This window comes from Choloepus didactylus, chromosome 10, assembly GCF_015220235.1.
Source record: "Choloepus didactylus isolate mChoDid1 chromosome 10, mChoDid1.pri, whole genome shotgun sequence".
In the NCBI taxonomy this organism is placed as follows: Eukaryota; Metazoa; Chordata; class Mammalia; order Pilosa; family Megalonychidae; genus Choloepus; species Choloepus didactylus.
Window position 1 is genome coordinate 126814558 of NC_051316.1, and position 16484 is coordinate 126831041.

General features: G+C 50.1%; 1 protein-coding gene across 5 annotated transcripts in view; it reads left to right on the top strand.

Moving 5' to 3' along the window:
• The window catches only part of TBC1D2 (TBC1 domain family member 2), a 59636-nt gene that overhangs the window by 9309 nt on the left and 33843 nt on the right, over nt 1-16484 (top strand). For all 5 annotated transcript variants that reach the window (XR_005219069.1, XM_037850890.1, XM_037850891.1 and 2 more), the window contains 2 exons: nt 5238-5371; nt 12934-13130. Coding sequence is in view for 4 of the 5 variants with exons in the window: in XM_037850890.1 (XP_037706818.1) it covers nt 5238-5371; nt 12934-13130 (331 nt within the window). In the remaining variant the exon portion in view is untranslated. The remainder of the gene's footprint in view (nt 1-5237; nt 5372-12933; nt 13131-16484) is intronic.

A 16484-nucleotide genomic window follows, 5' to 3' on the forward strand; every position in this document is an offset into this window, starting at 1 on the left:
TAGAGATAAAAGAATGACTTTTAAAGTACCCACAGTCCTTTGGCCCGGTACGCTCAGCCTTTGGCCTGTCTCTGGGCTCGGTATTTTCTGTTACACATGGGCAAACTGAGAGCTTCCTGGACATCACTCAGTGGTGGTCTCTCATGGGGACCACAGGTGTCAAGTGCAGCAAATTGTTCCCTTTGAACCCGGCTGCTTTTGTCCTTTAATAATGTGTTGTCTTTACTGCTTCCCTTTGCCAGTCTTGGTTGTAAGGAGCTTGTAAGAAGGCTGTGTGGGCTGACAGTTATGAGCCTGGGTTTTGACACCATATTGCCTGGGTTTGGATCCTGGGCCTAGCAGTGCCCAGCTGAGCTGCTATCAGCAAGTTGCTTGATGTCTCTGGGCTGCAGTCCCCTCATTAGTAGATAGAAATAGGAAATTGTCTTATTTATAAGGTTGGCATGGGGGTTAAACAGGCCGATGTAAGCCCCCATCTGTGCCCCGCATCCGTAGGCTTGTAAGGACATGAGCTGCTTTTCCTGCAGTTGCTGCTGTGGTTGAAGAGTTTGGAGCTGTAGGGAATTCAGACCACACTGGACCCTGACCCTGGTCAGGTGCTTATTTTCTATGTGGGCTTTGGTCAAACTAGAAAGCCGTGCTGGCATTTGGAGCCTGCAGGCTGAGACAGAGTTATCACTCCCTACCCCAGCTGTGGGACAGAGGGACCTGGAGGCCAGATGGAGAGCCAGGCTGGAGGGAGCAGCATGGGGGGTGGGGGTAGGGTTGGCCCCCTGGGGGAGGGGGCAAGGAGGGCACCCTGCAGGGGATGTCCCTTGGGGAGCTGGGAAGAGCTAGGTGGTCTGCGGGGCCTACTCGGAGCCCAGTGCAGGGAGGAGGCCTGAGCCACCCAGCCCTTGGGCCAGTGGTCCCAGGGCGCCTCACCAGGATTCAGCCTACCTCGTGGCTGGTGGGGAGCAATGAAACAGAGAAAATGGAGAGAGCAGGAAGGGTCATTTAGTCACTTCCCTCCTGTTACTCCTCACAACCCACAGAGAATGCATGTGGGGTGATGATACAAGAGAAGGGACCCAGGCTGCCTGCCGAGACCCCAGACAGCTTGGGAGGTCAGAGCTGCCTCCGTCTCCTGCACCCCCTTGCCGTGGCTGGTCCGGAGGGCTTGCTCCTAGGTCTGTGGCCAGCTCAGATCAGGCTCAGGTAGGTGGGGGGGAGCTTCCTGAGTGCTGCGTCAGATGCTGCAGCTCCCAACACAGCTGGACAAACCCATGAGGTGGTTTGCTCTGCGGTTAGTTTCTCGGCCCTGGCTGGAGTCAGGCATCCAGACTGGGCGCTGAGCTGCACCACTTACTAGCTCTGTGGCTCTGGGCAAGTTTGTTTACCTGCTTGGAAGCCCAGTTCTCCACTCGGTTAAGTGGGGTGACAGTGGTCCTTACGCCATTGGGTTGTGGGAGGCTTAAACTAGTCAAATGCACGTGGGATATCCAGCTGAGAGCCTGGCCCGTGGAAGGGCCCATTGATATGTGCTGTGGTTATGCTCGTCATCATACCCACTCCACAGAGGCTCTGAGAGGAGAGTGGCTTGCCTAAGACTTTCCTTCCAGAAAAGTCTTTATGACCCCTCCCTCCTGTCCAGGGCACAAGCCTTTCAGACCTGGAGCTAAACCCACATGGAAAATGGTCTAGGAATTGCTCCAGGTAATGCAGTAAATTCCTTTTCTACTCACGGTGATGCTGCTGCTTGGTGGCCACCCGGGGACACGTTGGAGAGACTGCAGTTCTGGGCAAGGGCAAGCATGGCGGCCAGATGGTAGCTCCACCAGCCAGTGCCTTGGCTTTAATCCTGCAGCGGGGCTCAGCCCAGGCAGGACTCAGCACGAAGCAATGCTCAGGAAATGGTAGAATCGGGTTCGTTCTTCTTTCAATATGGCCACTGCCCCTTCAGTGTGAGGTAGGGACAGAAGGAACCAGGAAGGGGGAGTCAGGGGCCCTTCCAGTCAGACCGTGGTGATAACAGAGTGAAAGGAGCAGGGGGCAGAGTCAAGGCCAGGTGCCAGGACAGCTGAGTTCTGTTCTCTTCTCTTCCCCTAATTTAACTCGTTAATTTTTCCCTCCCTTGGTCAGCTGTACTGTCCATGAAAGTACAGCTCATTATATTCCTTTTCTGGTCCCAGCTGAACCAAAAGGCTGGATTTATTTTAAAAATAATTTTTGGATTCAATTTTGCTCTTTGCAAGGGTCAACAAAATTGACAAACCTTCAGCTAGACTAACCAAGAGAAAAGAAGACTCAAATCACTAAAATTGGGAATTAAGTGGGATGTTGCTATAGTCCTTTACCTACATAAGACAGATGACAAGGGAACACTAGCAGCATTTATAAGCTGATAAATTAGATTTTGTAATTATAAAACTCTTAGAAGAAAACATTGGTGTAACTCTTATTGCTAGGGCTGTCTTTTTCACATGGTCCCCTGGTGATTCTTGTACACACTGAAGTTTGGAAAGCATTGCACAGACGTTCTCATTCTACTCTCCATGGCTCTCAGTCTCTGTCATATTTTTTATCTTTGTTTTTTTGCCGACTGCTGGGTAATTCATTCGGATCTTTCAGTGCACATTTTTTTCCCATTATCTGTGTCTAATCTGCCATCTAACCATTCATTAGTTTTCTATTTCTATTGTATTTTACATTTCTAAGAATTCTATGATTCTTTTTCAAAGCTGTCTAGTTAATTTTTATAGTCCTTGAACCTTGACTCTATGTTTTATTTTCTCAATTTAATATAGCTACTTTGTACCAGTATCTGATCATTCCAACACTTGAAGTCCTTGGAGGACTAATTATGCCACTTGTTTTCCTGCCTTTCCTTCATGGTGGCTTGTTTCTTTGTCTGTTCAGTGATTTTATTTATTTATTTATTTATTTTTACTGTGCATTCATTTTGGTTGAGCTTTTTTCTGGGCATCCTAAGGGGCCTGGGTTGAGGAGGCGTCCCGATATGGAGAATTCATCACCCTGGGGGCTGTGGCCAACCCTGACCAACCTGGACTTAAGATTTCCTGGAAATGTAAATTCAAACCCCAAATGCCCGTGAGGGAAGATCTATGGCTTCAGATTCTCAAGGGGAGACTTTTTTTTTTTAATATCCAGAGCTTTCACCTAGAACTTTCTTCTGCTATTTTTATCAGCAGGCATGGGTTTTTGTCATGTGTTTTTTGTTTGTTTGTTTGTTAGTTTTAACCCACCTGTTCATGGAGAGCATGGACCTCCAAAAGTCCCAGCTTTACCTGGGGATTTCAGTTCCAACTTCTTGCTTCGTGTGGGCCAAGACCTCATTTTCTTTGCTCCCTTGTGGCCAAGACTGCAGGTTTCTAGCAGTTGACCTCTGGGCAAGCTTGTTTTCACAGACATAAAGATGCAGACCCCTTCAAACTTCAGTGCCATAAAATAATAAGCCCTTGTTTGTCACTCACACCCTGGCTGCAGCCGATCTGTGTGAGGCTTGCCTGGGCTTGGCTCCAAGCCCTTGTAGGATCTGGGTGAACCCCATGTGTCCATCCCCTTCCAGGGAGCAGAAGGTGGAAAGCAGGGGTCCAAAAGAGCAAGCCCTCCATAGAAGTACCGTTCTAAGCCTGTGTTTATATCACAGCCACCAACACCCCGTGGCCCAGACCAAGTCGCACGATCACACCCAGGGCAGGTGGGGTGGGTGGGCAGGGGGTTGGAGTGCCCCCTCCCACAGAGGTGGCAGGAGTTGCTGAACAGGAATCTGAGCCACACGTTCATCCTCCTCCGTTCTCCCCACTTGAGTTTCACCTCCTGTCTTGTTGGCAGTCCCTTGAGATTTCCTTCCTCTCCTAGGAATTCAGCGAGGTGTTTAAAAACTGTGCTTTGTACTTATCCAGCGTCTGGGTGTTTGTGGAACGAGGGTTTTCAGAGTCACTGTCCACCATGTGGCTCAGCTTGCTCGGGGCTGCTGTTGCACCCAGGGGTGATGTCACAGCCGGGACCCCGTCCTCTTCCTGACCGCGCTGTCACCACCCTTTAAGGAAATGCCCTCTGCGTGCAGAGCTTTCCAGACAGTTTTGACCGTGGCTCATAATTTTTATATCACAGATCAGTATACACACATACATATAATTTATAAAACGATACTAACCTTCCCCTCATGGGGTGCACTCTGCCTTTTCTGTTTCATTTTTTAAATGCCAGTCGTGATTCTAAACTGACTTTATCTTCCACCACGGGCCACAGCCTGCAGTTTGTAGAGCACCAACCTGGTGAACACTGAGTCATTTTCTCTTCCCTGTTAGTAATTTTGGGCTCTGGCCACTTCTCTCCCTTTGCAAGGGCAGATAAACAACATTTCACTGGCGCTGTCTTTTCATCTGGCTAAAGATGAATTTCTCTGGTAGCTGTGGTCGGAGGCCTTGGGTGCTGCCTGGTTCCTTCCCACAAACCAAACATTTACTGAGCCTACACTCTGGGCCCTCGCCACCCCGTGCAAGTGCTGGCAGCCTGCGGGTCGGTGAGTGCCTGGTTCTTAGAGAAACGGTGCCTGGAGGCTTCAGCATAGACTAGTATTTGGCTGAGGGGTGGCCCCGGCATGAAGTGCAGTCAGCTGCACAGGGGCCGAGAGAGGTCAGTGAAAGCTTCAGAGGAAACAAATCTGAGTGTGGAAAGAGCAAGGGGGAGGTAGAAGGCAAGGAAGAGATGTTTGGAACTTGCCTCAGCGGAAGTTGGGAGCCAGTGATGGTCTTTGAGTGAGGTAGTTACCAGACCAGATACAGGCTTCAGGAAGGTCAGTTCGGCAAGTCCATTCAACGTTCCTTCAACACTTAGTACATTAAACACTTGTATCTCTGTTTGCCAGGCCTGTTTTAAGCACTCCAGACACATGAGTGAACAAAACAAACATCCTTCCCTCATGTAGCTTATACTGCAGCAGTGGGGTGGGGGTGGGAAAGTCCAGCTTCTGCTGCTTATAAGTGATGTCATGTGCAGAAGGGGATAAGTGCAGTGGAAAAATGAAAAAGCAAGGTGAGGGGATGGGGGTGTCGTGGGCAGGATGCATCCGCAGGGCACCTGGAGTTTGAGAGACTAGTCAGGATAACAGGGTGCATGGCTGGAGGCCTGAGCTCCAGCGCAGTGGGACAGCCGAGGGAACTGCTGGCTATTGAGCCAGCAGCCCAGTCAGGCCTGCAGCCTGCCTCACAATCCTCCATCCGTTCTTCCAGAAACACGATGTGTAACATCCGCGGCAACAAGCAGGCCCAAGGCGCAGGCCCCGGGCCCCAAGAGGAAGATTCTCCATGGAGCGGGGAGCCCCAGAGAGAGGAGCAGCCCGTGCCCCCTGACCCCAGTACCCCAGGTGAGCCTGTGCCCAGCTCCGAGCTGCCTTCCGAGACCAGCCCTCAGGCCGAGCCAGCACCCACTCTCCTGCAAACCCGCGTTCCAGTGTTTGTGTCACGGATAAAACTCCTGTGGTTTCTTCCTGAGCCACCAGGGTCCAGGAGCACTGACTCTAGAAGTCATAAGGGAAAATCTCTCATGCATTTTCCTCCTCCCTCCCTCTTTCTATTTTTCTTTTTCTTTTTTAAAGGACTTATGAGAAAAGGGTGTAAGAACACCATTCTGAGCTGATTAAAGTCAGATCTTCCTGAAGAAGTGGAGCAGGTGACCCTTAGGCATGTATTCCGGCTATGACATGGCCTTTTATTTCACTCACATAATGTGAGTGACCCATACCAGCAGGGGCTTGGCTTCTCTGAAATTGCCATTGGTGCCCTTAGAATACATTTTAACTTAGAAAACAGTTGGAAGAAAACTGGCTAAGGCAGTCCTGTGGGGGCATCTTAGGATAAGAGAGGCCCCCAGCTGGGTAGAAGTCACTCTGGGAAAAGGACCCCCAGGAGCAGTGCCTGATGGACCCCCAGGGGCAGTGCCTGATGGACCCCCAGGAACAGAGCCTGACAGACCCCCCGGAACAGAGCCTGACAGACCCCGGGGCCAGCTCCTGATGGACCCCCGGGAACAGAGCCTGACAGACCCCGGGGGCTGTGCCTGACGGACCCCTGGGAACAGAACCTGACAGACCCCTAGGAGCAGCGCCTAATGGACCCCCGGGAACAGATCCTGATGGACCCCTGGGAACAGAACCTGACAGACCCCCCAGAAGCAGCGCCTGATGGACCCCCGGGGGCAGCACCTGACAGACCCTGGGAGCAGCACCTGATAAGGCCCTGGAGGGCACAGAGAACTATCTGTGAGAAGACCCCACTATCTCAAATTGATGATGATGATGATGATGTGACTGCACTTATACAGCAGGGCCCTACATGCCAGGGCTGCATTAAGTCTTTTTTGGGGGGAACATCTTTGTTGAGACACAGCCCACATTCCATACAACTCACCCCTTTGCTGTGTGCAGTTCAGTGGCTTTCAGTGTATTCACAGACTTGTGCGTCTATCACCACAATTTTAGAACATTTTTGTTACCCCAAAAAGGAACCCCGTGGCCCTTAGCCATCACTCCTCAATACCCCCTGCCTGAACAACCACCACTTACTTTTCATCCCCCTGGAATGACCTACTCTGGATGCTTCCTACAGATGTGTGTTCCTTTGCAACTCACTTCTTCACTTACCCACGTTCACCTATTTAAAACTTATGGCAGGAGGGAGGATCTAAGATGGCGGCATAGAGAGGAGTGGAAGCTAAGTAGTCCCCCTGGAACAATTAAAAAAAAACAGAGACAACTAGTAAATAATCCGGAATAACTGCAGGGGGACAGACGTGACCGTCCACTCATCATACACCAACCTGAATCAGGAGGAATGCCGGAGATCACATCATAAAATCTGTAAGTAAAAACTGCGCATCCAAATCGGGAGACCCCTCCCCCACAGCCCGAGCTACAAGCCTCGTGGTGCCAGAGAGAAGCTTTCTCCCAGCAAGTGAATATAGCTCAGCTGAGCTCCAACTGGGGTTTTAATTAGCGAGTGTGAACTGCTCACTACGAGGTACGAATCCCCAACAAGTAGACAGAGGCTTTGGGTGACGACTAACCTTGGAAAGCCAGAGGGTTGCCTTAGACTAGCTCTGTTCCTTTTTCGACTCAGTGGAGAAAGCCTTGGCCATTTTCAGATCCCAGTTCTGTGACCCAGACAGGGGTGTGGCACAGGCAGAGAGAGACCATTGAAATGCTAATGACCTACCCCTAGGGCATCTATCTTCTCTAACAGGAAAGGGGTGGGGCCCAGCTCTACTACCTGCCTTCCATTCAGAACTTACACCAGTCAAGAATTATAAACTAATCTTTGCATCAGGCAGAGAGCGCCCCTGCACAGCCCGGCGGCCTGGGGCTTCCCTTGAGGGATGATGTGCACTAGCAACTTAGCACAGCCTTCCCCCAGCAGAGGTCCTGGAAGATCACAGCTGAGAAGGGGGGCCCGCTCAGAAAACCCAGGGACGCTACGTCAATGCTGGTGGTTTGTGGGTGAGCAACAGAGAAAATCTGAAGCAAAACTGAAATGAAGGCTTAAACTCTTGCAACAGCCTTGAATCTCCGGGAACACCTGAGAGGTTTGAATATTAAAGCAGCCCTGCCTCCCTGACTACCCAGACACACGCACCACGTTCAGGGCAGACGGCTTTAGCAACACACCCAAACTGAGTTCACCAACTGAACCCCACAAAAATCATTTCCCCACACACCACAGAGACAGAGTTGGGGAGAATTGACTTGAGCAGTATAGGTGACTCGCAGACACCGTCTTCTGGTTAGTTGGAGAAAGTGTATGCCACCAACTTGTATACACTTGAAAGAACCCTATCAAGCAAAGCAAAGCAAATGCCAAGAGGCCAAAAACAACAGAAAATCTTAATGCATATGATGAAACCAGATGATATGGAGAACCCGATCCCAAACACCTAAATCAAAATATCAGAAGAGACACACTACTTGGCACAATTAATCAAACAATCACAATCGAGGAATGAAAACATGGCAAAGGATATAAAGGACATCAAGAAGACTATGGAACAGGATAAAAGTGGCATAAAGAAGACCCTAGAAGAGCATAAAGAAGAAATTGCAAGAGTAAATAAAAATAGAAGATCTTATGGAAGTAAAATAAATTGTTGACCAAATTAAAAATACTCTGGATACTCATAATACAAGATTAGAGGAAGTTGAACAACGACTTAGTGTCCTAGAGGTCCACAGAACAGAAAATGAAAGAACAAAAGAAAGAATGGAGAAAAAAATCAAAAAGGATCTCAGGAATACGATAGATAAAATAAAACGTCCAAATTTAAGACTCATTGGTGTCCCAGAAGGGGAAGAGAAGGGTAAAGGTCTAGAAAGAGTATTCAAAGAAATTGTTGGGGAAAACTTCCCAAACCTTCTACACAATATAAATACACAAAGCATAAATGCCCAGCAAACTCCAAATAGAATAAATCCAAATAAACCCACTCCAAGACATATTCTGATCAGACTCTCAAATACTGAAGAGAAGGAGCAAGTTCTGAAAGCAGCAAGAGAAAAGCAATTCACCACATACAAAGGAAACAACATAAGACTAAGTTGTGACTACTCAGCAGCCACCATGGAGGCGAGAAGGCAGTGGCATGACATATTTAAAATTCTGAGAGAGAAAAATTTCCAACCAAGAATACTTTATCCAGCAAAACTCTCCTTCAAATTTGAGGGAGAGCTTAAATTTTTCACAGACAAACAAATGCTGAGAGAGTTTGCCAATAAAAGACTTGCCCTACTTCAGATACTAAAGGGAGCCCTACCAACAGAGAAACAAAGGAGAAAGGGATATAGAAAATTTTAACAGACATATATAGAACCTTACATCCCAAATCACCAGGACACTCATTTTTCTCTAGTGATCACGGATCTTTCTCCAGAATGGGCCATATGCTAGGACATAAAACAAGCCTCAATAAATTAAAAAACAAAAACAAAAACAAAAAAAACAATTGAACATATTCAAAGCACAATCTCTGACCACAATGGAATATAAATAGAAGTCAATAATTTTTGAATTGTAACTCCACTATTTACTTCCTACGTTATACAAAATACACAAACTCTAATGACAAATCAATGGTTTTGAACTCAATGTAAAATATGTAACTTTTGACAAGGACTATATAAAGGTGGGGGAATGGAGGAGTATAGGTATATAGTTTATGTGGCCTATTGAAATTAAGTTGGTATCAAAGAAAAACAAGATTGTTATGGATTTAAAAGTTTTATTTTAAGCCCCACAGTAAACACAAAGAAATTATCAGAGAATATGACCATAGAGATGAAAAGTAGAGTATGGATTAAGAGAAATGGGGGAAGGGGCAATGGGGAGTTAAGAAATGAGTGTAGCGTTGCTGTTTGAGGTGAAGGGAAATTTCTAGTAATGGATGGTGGGAAAGAGCATTACAACATTCTAAATGTGATTAATCCCACTAATGGAAGGCTAGGGAGGGGGGTGGAATGGAAAGATTTAGGCTGTATATATGTTTCCACAATTGAGGGGAAAAAAAAGTCTAAATAGATGACAATTGAATGCCAAGAATGACCCTGGATGGGATTGGAGGATGGAATACAGGAGGCTCAAAGGGACAGCTGAGACATAAGGAAAAGGAAATATAGAATGTAAGCTTTGTATCATTGTTGAATCTCTTGTACTTCTCGGCTGTGCTTAATGGGATTGCATAAAAGAATGTTCTTGTTCATGGGAAGTGTATATGTGAATTATAGTGTTTATTCAAGGATGTGTGCAGCTAGCTCTCATATGTTCAGAAGACAGAGCAATAGATGATGGATGATAGATAGGGAATGAGGGAGGGAGGGAGGGAGGGAAAGAAATAACGATGTGACAGCGTGTTAAAGTTAGTGGATTGGGGTATCGGGGGAAGGGGGTCAGGGAATGCTGGAATTCTGTGTATGGGGTTTGTATTGTTTTTGCAACTGTTCCTATAACTTTGAATTTATTTTAAAATAAAAAACAAACAAACAAACAAAAACTTATGGCAATCTGAGCAATGGTTGGTTAGTTATCCTCATTTAACAAACGAGAAAACTGAGGCGTGGAAACATGCAGGGCCTTGCTCCTGGCCACACAGCGGGTGGCAGAACCAGGATTCGGGCCGGGAAGCCTGACCCCACACCACTTCCTGAAGCCTCATTTTCTAGATCCATGATTTTGCAAACTTCGTCTTCATTACCACATAACCTCGTCCCCCAAACCAAATCAACATCCAGCATGGCTCAAGGCTCCTCTGCGCCCCGCCCCACGATTGCCCCCCTCTCAGGATCCTGGGGTTCCGATCGGAACCCCATCTTGGGCCTCGTCTCCTCTGGCTGGTCCCCACCCTCGTCCTCTCCTGGGCCCGGGACTTGAAAGGGGAAGCAGAGCGTCACGCCACTGAGGGCGTCACTCTCCTCTGTGCCCGCACAGCTGGATTCTCTGGGACAGGACCGGTCTCTGTTCTCACACTCGGGAAGACCCAGCAGTTTCTGGTCCCTGTCGCCTACTGGAGTGACACGACAAGCTCCAGGCTGCGTGGCCTGGGCTCCGGAAGAAAGGTGCTGAGCCGTTCAGCTTGTCCTCTGTGCCCCGTCTTTCCCCTGTGCTCCTGGTTTCCCAGAGCCGCTCTGACAAACGCCATGCACCGGTCAGCTTCAATAGCAGGGAAGTACTAGCTCGCGGTTTTGGAAGCCAGAAGTCCCAAGTCATGTCACCAGACCGTGCCCTCCCCCAGAGTCTGTAGCGCCCTGGTGCCAACTTGGTCTCTACTTCCATCTCATGGCGATGTCTTGCCTCCTTCTCTGGCCTCCACTCTGGCTTCTGCTTCTGTGTCGTCTCCTTTGCTTCCAAGGACTTTGGCCATGTTGGACAAACGCCACTGCATTCAGTTTGGCTTCAGCTTAACTAATAGCATCTTTGAGGCTCTGTTTACAAATGGGTTCACACCCACAGGACGGGGATTGGCACCTCAGCATGGCTTTGTGGGAGACGTGATTCAGTCCCCAACATCCTCCCCAGATCCCCCACCACATCCTTAGTTCTAGCACCTTTAACATCTCAATCCCCAAAGGATCATAATAGCTTCCTAAAATACACGAGAGGGAAAAATAACAGAGTAATTTCGATTAGGCGTTTTAGATAAGATCCTACAGAGTGCCTAAGGTTGGGCAGCACGTGTGGCTCTGAGCTTCCCAGCAGCTTAGGCAAAGAGGGAAATGCAAGTGGCTAGATTTTTTTTCCAGTGCCCTAAGACTAACAAAGTTTCTTGGAAAAAGCAAAGCTTTTCCTGGCACTCAGGAGTGAGGGGAATTTCTCCTACTGGGACCTTACTGGGTGTCACCTGTAGGTGCCACGAGAATAAGGTTCTTGACCTCCTTCAGTCCACAGAGCCAGGCCGTTCATGTCTCTTGGTGTGGCCTGATGGCAGAGCCCTAAAGAACAGGCCACAGTGGGGCAGGACAGGGAGGCCCAGCGAATGATTCTCTAATGCTGGGTCTGCTCTAAGAATAAAATGTAGTAACTCAAAAGCGGGAGTCGGCTGGCATTTCCTACAAAGGGCCCACTGGTAAACACTGCAGGCTTTGTGGGCCCCAGGGTCTCCGTGGCAGTCACTCAACTCTGCCTTTGTAGACTGAAAGCTGCCACGACAGTACATAACCAAATGGGCGTAGCTGCATTCTAATAAAACTTTATTTACAAAAGTAGGCTGCAGGCTGCCCAGTGGGCCATAGTTTGCTGACCCTTGATCCAGAGGAAATGAAAGGATCCTGCAGCCTTGAGGCAGTCTTCTGTGGTTTGAAAAATGTCTCCTAACTTAGCATGTGGTAAGAATAAGTGCTTGAGCTACCCTCTGGGGCAAGAATGTGGGGTATAGATCTCTGTGCTTTGAAAATCACCCAGAGGGTGGAGGTGGGGCTCAGAAGTAAGAAACAGTGCTGTCCCAATATGACTTGTGCCTGAGGAGGCCACACTGGGGGTGGAAGAGGCTGTGCGGTTCTCCCCTGTCTTTCTGGGGACAAGCCCGGTGACCAGCACCGTGTAGATGGTGGGTGGGTGGCCCTGTGGTTCTCAAGGTGGGGCCCCTGGGCCCGCAGGGTCAGCATCCCCTGGGAGCTCCCTACCAAAGCAAATCCTCAGCCCCTCCCCACCCAGACCCACTGAACCCAAAGCTCCCAGAGTAGGCCCAACGGCCTGAGAGTTTTTTGTTTTATTTTTGCAACATTTTTAATGTGATAAAATATATATAACTTAAAATTTGTCATTTTAGCCATCTGAAGTGTACAATTCAGGGGCATTAATTACATTCACAGTGTCATATAGCAATCACCACTGTCTATTTCCAAAATTTTCCATCACTCCAAACAGAAACGCGGCTCCCATTAAGCAAACTCTCCCCATCCCCCCTGCCCCTAGCCCCTGGGGACCTCTACTTCCTGTCTTCATGGATCTGCTTCATCTAGATATTTGAAATAAGTGGAATCTTACAATATTTGCCTTCTGTGTCTGGCTCGTTTCACTCAGCATGATGACTTTACGTTTCATCCTTGTTGTAGCATGTATCAGAGCCACATTTCTTTTTATGGTTGAATTCCGTTTTGTGGCTGGGCCACGTTTTTTGGATGCGGTCATCTGTTTGTGGACCCTTGGGTGGCGTCACCTTTGGGAATTGTGAATGATGCCGCCATGAACATCGCGGTGCAGCTGAGTCCCTGCTTTCAGTTCCTGGGTCCTACGCCGAGGAGTGGATGTGCTGCGTCGTAATTCCAGCTTCACTTTCTCAGGAACCACTAACCTGTGCTTTCACCGGCCCTCCAGGCGTTTCTGAAACAGGCTCAACTTTGAGAGCGGCTCTTGTCAGTTGCGTAACCTCTGTGTTTCTCCTCTTGTGCAGGAAAAGAGCCAGAAGATTCTCCAAAGTCTACACCCAAGTGCTCTCGGACAGCAAATTTCATTCAGAAAGCCAAGCGCCAGAACGCCACCTTCCCACTCTTCCCCGAAGGGCTTGCGCGGAGCCGCGTCTCCCAGGAGAAGACGGCGGCCTTGGAGCAGCAGGTGCTGGTGCTCACCAAGGAGCTACGGTCTCAGAAGGTGAGCCCCGGCCCCAGGGAGGCCCAGCTCCTGGTGCTCCAGGCCAGACAAGCTGGAGGTGCCACCCTAGCCGGCTGGGCCCAGGCCACTCTGCAGGAGGTCTGCAGTGCCGTGCTGCTGACCGCTCAGGGGCCTGCTAATGGGGGGCACCACGCAGTCCTAGCAGCTGCCTGCTCCCTTGAGCCAAACCTGAACCTGGAAGGAAAAACAATCTTGAAGGTAAACACTGCCTCCCCTTCCATCGCTCCTCCCCTTCCTTCCAGACTGTGGGCAGCCTCGCTTGGCTCAGCCTTCCTTTCTCAGGCATTACCCGTTGTCAGATGAGGCAGAGAGACCCCAGGAGACGTGGATTTCACGGGGGTTTGCCCCGATCACCGCGTAGCCTGTGGGCCGCACCACGTTTCAGTAACTGAAGGCAGGACTTTTTGAGATTAATAAGGGTTGTCCAGACTGTTGACAACTCCCATACGTTCAGAGTGAAAATGTCAGGAGGAAATTGTTCAAAACTTAATCTGGATTTGTTTTTTTAGCTAGTTAACTTTCCGGTAAACCTCCACTCTGTGTCCTGGGTCAGATGGTGGGGGAGGGCAGACCTTGTGGTTTTGCCTTTGGCCTGTGTCCGAGCAGGTGTGCAGGCTCTGGACACACTTTAGTCCAGCAGGTGATTCGGAGCACAGGCCTCCGCGTGACACAGGCAGGCCCACGCGCTGGCCTGGAGCCAGATACTTACCCTTCTGAGCCATAGTGTCGTCGTCTGTAAGGGGAATTATAAGATAATCATGTTACCCAATGAGGCCCAGTGCCCGGCACCCACAGCTGCCCCCACGTGCTTCATTCCACAGCTTTTCCTGCGCAGCCTGCTGGGTCCTTCCTGCTGCACCTACCACAGGGGCTCAGCGAGACAAGGAAGTAAGGCCCCAGTAATTGTGCTTGTGGGTTGGCCCTGGGGCCTTAGCACTGAGAGGGTGCGGGGTCAGGGCTTTATTCCAAAGGAGGAAATGAGCACCTGCTCTTCCCTGGGGTTTCCCCTCCGGCCTGGATATCAAAACCAAAGGGGCAGGAGGAGAGGTGACGCTGGGTCAGGCCTGACCTCTGGTCCCCCCACTGTGCCCTCGACATTCAGAAATGCTGGCCAGAGAGCAGCTCCCCTCGAGACCCTCCCAGCCTTCCTTAGCAGCTGGGGAAGGAGCCCCTGGACTACCCAGAGGCCACATCTGCTAACACCTGCCTGCATCTCATCAGTGGGAAGGCTCTGTCTCTCCTCAGGCTTTGGGGAGACATGGGAATTAGGGGACTTGGCCTGGTGCAGGCAGCCTGGTGGCCCACACAGTAGCTTTAGGGACGTTTTTAGAATTTGCCTCTCAAATTCCGTTCGGTGCCATGGAGGGCACTGTTTTAGTTTCCTGTGCTGCCCAAAGCAGATACCATGAATTGGGTTGGCTTTAAACAATGAAAATTCATTAGCTTATAGTTTGAGGCTGAGAAAATGCCCAAATCAGGGCATCATCAAGGCGATGCTTTCTTCCAGAAGACCGGCTGCTGGTGATCCTGGGCTCCTCGGCCACGTGGCCGGCACTCGGCGGTGTCCGCTGGGCTCTCCCTTCTCTTCCAGGTTCTCTTGATTTCAGCTTCTTGCTTCCTTGGCTTTCTGGCTCTCTCTCTTTGTATTCATCCCATTTATAAAGGATTCCACTAAGAGGATTAAACCCACCCTGGGCCACAGTTTCAGTTCAACTGAAGTAACTTCATCATAAGATCTTATTTACAATAGGTTTATACCCGCAGGCATGGATTAGCTTTAAGAACATGATTTTCTGGGGTACGTGATTTTCTAGGGTACGAAAAGTGCTAAACCACCACAGGTACACAGTTATACTGGGGCCAAATCCCTGCCCTCAGGGACCTCACCATCCAGTGGGGAAGAGAAGACATGAGCACAGCTAACTGCTGATGGGAAGTGTGTCCCCTCCCTGCGCTGGGCCTCCTGGAACGCTGACCACGGTTTTACCCCCTTTTCCTGACGAGGAAACGCTTCTCCTAAGAGGTGCTGCAAGCTCAGGGTCTCCCAGGGGCTGAGCTGGGTTCGGAGTCTGGTCTGCTGCCTCCAGAGCCTCTGCTCCTTACTGTGCCACACGTGTCACACATGTCTGACTTGCGCGAGGTCACCCAGCTGGGAGAGCCAGCCCTGGGGTCCAGGTCCCCTCCTGCAGCTCCAGCCACCCCCTCTGTGCTCTCCCCAGCATGGCCTGGTATCAGACCCAAGCACTGCAACTGCTCTTTGGAGAAAATGAGCACATTCCCAGGCCTCCTGCTGTCATAGTAAGCCATGGGCCACTCTGGTCCCCATTAAGCCATCATCTTTCCCAGGCCCCTACAGGACTGGCCCCTGGGAGGTTCGAAGCTGGGAGACAGTGCCAGGTGGTGGATTGGCCAGCACTGGGCCCTCAGAGGTGACCCGGTGGCACCCAGTCTGCAGGCCATCTGCTACAGCAGATGGGATGCTGTCCATGTGAGGCTGCTCATCTGCTGGCTGTGGGAGAGCCGCACCCCTCATGGCCCTCCCAGCCGCTTGGCTCATTAGGGATTACTGATAAAGGCTGAATTGTGTTTAGGCAACACGGCAGAGGTGGTTTGCAGCCTCTTGCCTCCCAGGACACTGGGGGAGACGTGGGGGATGGGGGTGTCCCTGGCCCTGGGCCCGGATGTCCTGGGAGGAGGGGCCCTGGGCAGCCCCATGCTGTCGGATCGTTGCCTCCTCTCGCACATGAGGGAGCAGAGGCCCCGGAAGGGACGTGCATGGGGCACCTTGTCGGGTGGCTCCGGAAGGGAACCAGGCCTCCCGAGCCAGCGCTCCTTCCCCGCCCCTGCTGGGGCCTCCGCCCGGGTTTTTAGTTAGTGAAGAAAGTTTGGACTCTTTAATAAAATAAAAGATTATTTCTCAGAGGATGGTTTATTGGCTTTTTAAATTTTAAAGTCTGAGATGGGCCCAACAATGATTTGATTTAAAAATTCTGAAACTGTTGTTTGATCAGCTCTTCCATTTCTAAGTATTGATCCTAAGGCATTGCTTATAATGGTGGAAATTGGAAACTTGCTAACTGTCCATTAGGGAGCTGGGGTTAAGGCGAGGGGTGGGGCATCTGTGTGTGGAACACTTTTCAGCTGCTGGAAATCATGTTTGGTATCGACCGGCCTGGGGAGGTGCCGCCACACATGCTGAGACAGGAGCAGCTTCAGGATTGCAGCATACTGCAGAGTTGCCTTTGTGGTTTTTAACACTTCTGCATGGCGGGTGTGCAGAAATGCCGCCGACTCCTAACGGTGTGGGGTACCTGGCACGGGGCTCGCACCCTC